Below are 3,750 nucleotides of genomic sequence, written 5' to 3'. Positions count from 1 at the left end.
CCAGCAGTTGGGTTAAAATTGGGTTATTTTTTAACCCAACATTTTTTAGTGTCTATGATTTATTGCACACATGGAAGCAACTAAAATGTTGAATTTTCATGGTAGAGGACAACGATAATGAATTCAATAAATGAGCAGTTAATGAGACGTGAAATAATGTTTCTTTAGCAAATATGTGCAACAAATGTTGGAATAAAAGTACAAATTATGTATATTTCAGTGTTCCAATACAGTCAATGGTAAAATAAATGTTTATATAATACCATATTGTTGTCATGATTAATTGTGTGCGTGTGTGTGTGTTATTTCGGTGTGCTAGAGGTATGGACCCCCTTACCTCAGAAATATTCACACAGACACAATTATACACCATTTTTTTGAAGACATATACCTTACACAAAGTATTACAAGTCTTTTAAGTATTGTTTATTTAAAAGTAAACAATAAAAAAGCATGTCATTTAATGCAAAATGTTATCATAATCATCAGACTGTCAACCTTCAGTATTTATTGGGACTGTCAAACATGATATTAACAAGTTAACGAAAGCTTCTTTTAACAGCACAATTTTTTTTATCGCGGGATTACCGTGGGTCCTCGGTCCACACAGTAGCGATAGAAAAGCAGCGGTGTTCCAGCTGAGGAGCCACAGGGATGAATAGAGAGCAGAAATTGACAAAGAAAAAGTTGTACAGATTGGCAGGTTTAGTTTGTGTGTCGCAGGTTGCGATATTTGGGCTTGTTTTTGAACGTGCAGTTGCTTATTTAGGCTTGCTTATTTGTGCTTAAAAATAAACCAAAACATAACTGCGCCAGTAGGTCGTGTGTACCTTTCGACACAAAGTGTCCTGTGTATTGCGTGTGCAACTATGTCACAGCCCAGACTGACTGACAAGACCGAGTGAGAATTAGTGGCAAAGTTAACGGGGTAAACCTAATGGAAAAAATATCACTTCAACTGTACATATTTCATATTATGAGAAAGAGAACGCACTAAAGGACTGGATTGGAGCCCAGGTGGACAATATCTTGTCCATTTTGTGTTGAGCAGGTTAATAAAAGTACAGTATAGTGTTTGATATATGCAAATGTTTGAATATTAAATTGCCCAGTCCCATGTTGGGTGTAGAGTTTCATTAAGTACACTTAGCTTCCTACCAAATTCTGAAAAAATGCATGTTAGGTTAATTGCAGACTCTAAATCAGTGGTTCTTAACCTGGGTTCGATCGGCTCAGGGGTTCGGCGGAGGTCAAGACACACCCGACTCATCGTGTAAATAAAAACTTCTCCCTATCGGCGTATTACGGATACGGCAACAGCAGAAGTCACACTGATTTGCAGGTGTGTAATTTGTTGTGAGTTTATGCACTGTGTTGGTTTTGTTGTTTGAACAAGGTGATGTTCATGCACGGTTCATTTTGTGCACCAGTAAAAAAACATGGTAACACTTTAGTATGGGGAACATATTCATCATTAATTAGTTGCTTATTAACATGCAAATTAGTAACATATTGGCTCTTAACCAGTCATTATTAAGTACTTATTAATGCCTTATTTGGCATGTTCTTATTATAACCCTAACCCTCTGACCCTGATCCTAACCCTAACCAAATAACTCTAAATTAAGTCTTTGTTACTTAGAATATGTTCCCCATACTAAAGTGTTACCAAAAACATATAACTTTGTCTTGAATTTGGAAAAAAAAAAACATTTTATTTTTCACTAAAGGGTTCGGTGAATGCGCATATGAAACTGGTGGGGTTCGTTACCTCCAACGAGGTTAAGAACCACTGCTCTAAATTGTCAATAAGAATGAATGTGAGTGTGAATGGTTGTTTTTATATTTATATTTTTGTACTGTGCCTTTCGCCCTAAGTCAGCTGGCCTAATGAGGATAACTGTTAGAGAAAATGGATGGATACCATTATTAAATTATATATCATTAATGAACAAAATGTTATTAATCATGATTAAATATTTGAATCCTTTATTTGGACATCAATCCCCTAGGGGACAAACTACAACAGATTGTGAGGCCATGCAGACCCGTGTTTCTACCGCTTGTCCCTTTCCTAATATATTGATATAGCTCTGGATGCAGATCAACATCAAACAGGACGTGCTCCTACCCGATCAAAGTAGATGACCATTGTCCGGTTGCTCATTTCCGAAGGTTCGTGGTTGGTGTTCCGGACGGCCGAGAACGCCACCTTGGCGCTGCCGGAACGCACCGAAATGCCGAGAGCGGTCCCGGTGGGGTCCGAGGTGGGGTTGGAGTCGCACACCACCAGACACTTGCCCTCCAGGACGATGGGCTCCGTCTCGTTCTGAGCGCGGCTGGGGCTCGCCGCCAGCCACACGGCGCCCAGCAGGCAAAGCGCCAACATACCGGAGTGAAAACCGAGAAGTTGTCGTCTTTTAGTCCACTTTCAAAAAGTAAGTGACGGGGAGTTTCCCGGGCTTTTTCCCCCCCTCGTTTCTCTCCTAGTTCGCTAACGCACCTGCTCTGATTTGAGTCGTTGTTCGTGTCCCAGTCCGCCTCGTCGTCTATTCCCGGAGATAAAACAGTCCAGTTCCGCTCCAATTCGCACTTTTTCACTGACTTATAGAGCGTGTGGGTCAGTGCTGGCGGCAGTCATGGCGGCTCCGCGTCTGCTCTCAATTATTAATACGTCACATATGAGACTTTCTAACACAAAAGGCTAAAAAAGGAAGACGTATCTCAAGATGCTCCTGCCTTGGTCTTACTTTCCCCCCCCCCGACCAACCACAAAGTCGTTCATCCCTCCCTCCGGTAACAGTGAGCCTTCATCGGATTAGAGTCTGCTCGTCCTCCTTATTTTCCAATCGCTGCGAGACGACCGCCCCCTGGTTCCCGCCCCTCCACTTTATGGAACACACCTTCTTTTTTCTGCCCTGCTCTCTCTCTCTCTCTACTCGCGGCCCTGGGCAAAGTGAGGCCCGGGGCCCGCATGCGGCCCGTTAAGACAGGGGTCGGCAAGCCAAAATGTTGAAAGAGCCATATTGGACCAAAAATACAAAATGAAAAAAATCTGTCTGGAGCCGCAAAAAAGTTAAAAGCCTTATATAATTTCTCAATTAAAAATGTTACTACTTCACATACTTGCCAACCTTGAGACCTCCGAATTCGGGAGATGGGGGGCGTGGTCGGGGGGGGGCGTGGTTGGGGCGTGGCCAAGAGGGGAGGAGTATATTTACAGCTAGAATTCACCAAAAGTCAAGTATTTCATATATATATATATATATATATTGTAGGAGCCTAAATGCTGTTTAAGTTAATTTACATTTTTATGGAAGGTGCTTTATGTTTATTCAGCCAAAATGGGACTATTTACTTTATTTGCATAATACAAAAATGTATATATTTGCATGCTTAGAATAATGATAAGGTACACTTTATTTGTAATTATTACATTTGTCTAAATTTGATGACGTAACTGTTTGATTGCATATATGGCGGAAGGATCTGTGTGGTTGGTTGGTTTTTGGACATAGTGCATTATGGGTAATGGCAGTCAGGTGCGGGGAATTGAGCCACACAGTTTTTTGACCTCACTCTTACTTTTTCTTAGTCTTGCTTTTTCTAACACCTACCGTAATAAACTCGCTTTATTTTGCCATTTATTTGTTCCCACATCGTTATTGTTTTACGTTTTTGAATTATTAAGTAAACGATACAAAATGAAGAGGAGCGTCTGGAGTTTGTTTGTTGTCGCCGCAGCAAGCG

General features: G+C 41.0%; 1 protein-coding gene across 1 annotated transcript in view; it reads right to left on the bottom strand.

The window, feature by feature from the left end:
- Positions 1-2,777, bottom strand: part of cbln1 (cerebellin 1 precursor) — a 44,606-nt gene extending 41,829 nt beyond the window's left edge. The window contains exon 1 of the mRNA XM_061970267.2: positions 2,132-2,777. Within this exon, the coding sequence (XP_061826251.1) occupies positions 2,132-2,389 (258 nt within the window). The 5' untranslated portion in view covers positions 2,390-2,777. The remainder of the gene's footprint in view (positions 1-2,131) is intronic.
- Positions 2,778-3,750: the final 973 nt, after the last annotated feature.

Source organism: Nerophis lumbriciformis, linkage group LG10 (assembly GCF_033978685.3).
Source record: "Nerophis lumbriciformis linkage group LG10, RoL_Nlum_v2.1, whole genome shotgun sequence".
NCBI lineage: Eukaryota > Metazoa > Chordata > Actinopteri > Syngnathiformes > Syngnathidae > Nerophis > Nerophis lumbriciformis.
This window is presented reverse-complemented; position numbering and strand designations above follow the sequence as displayed.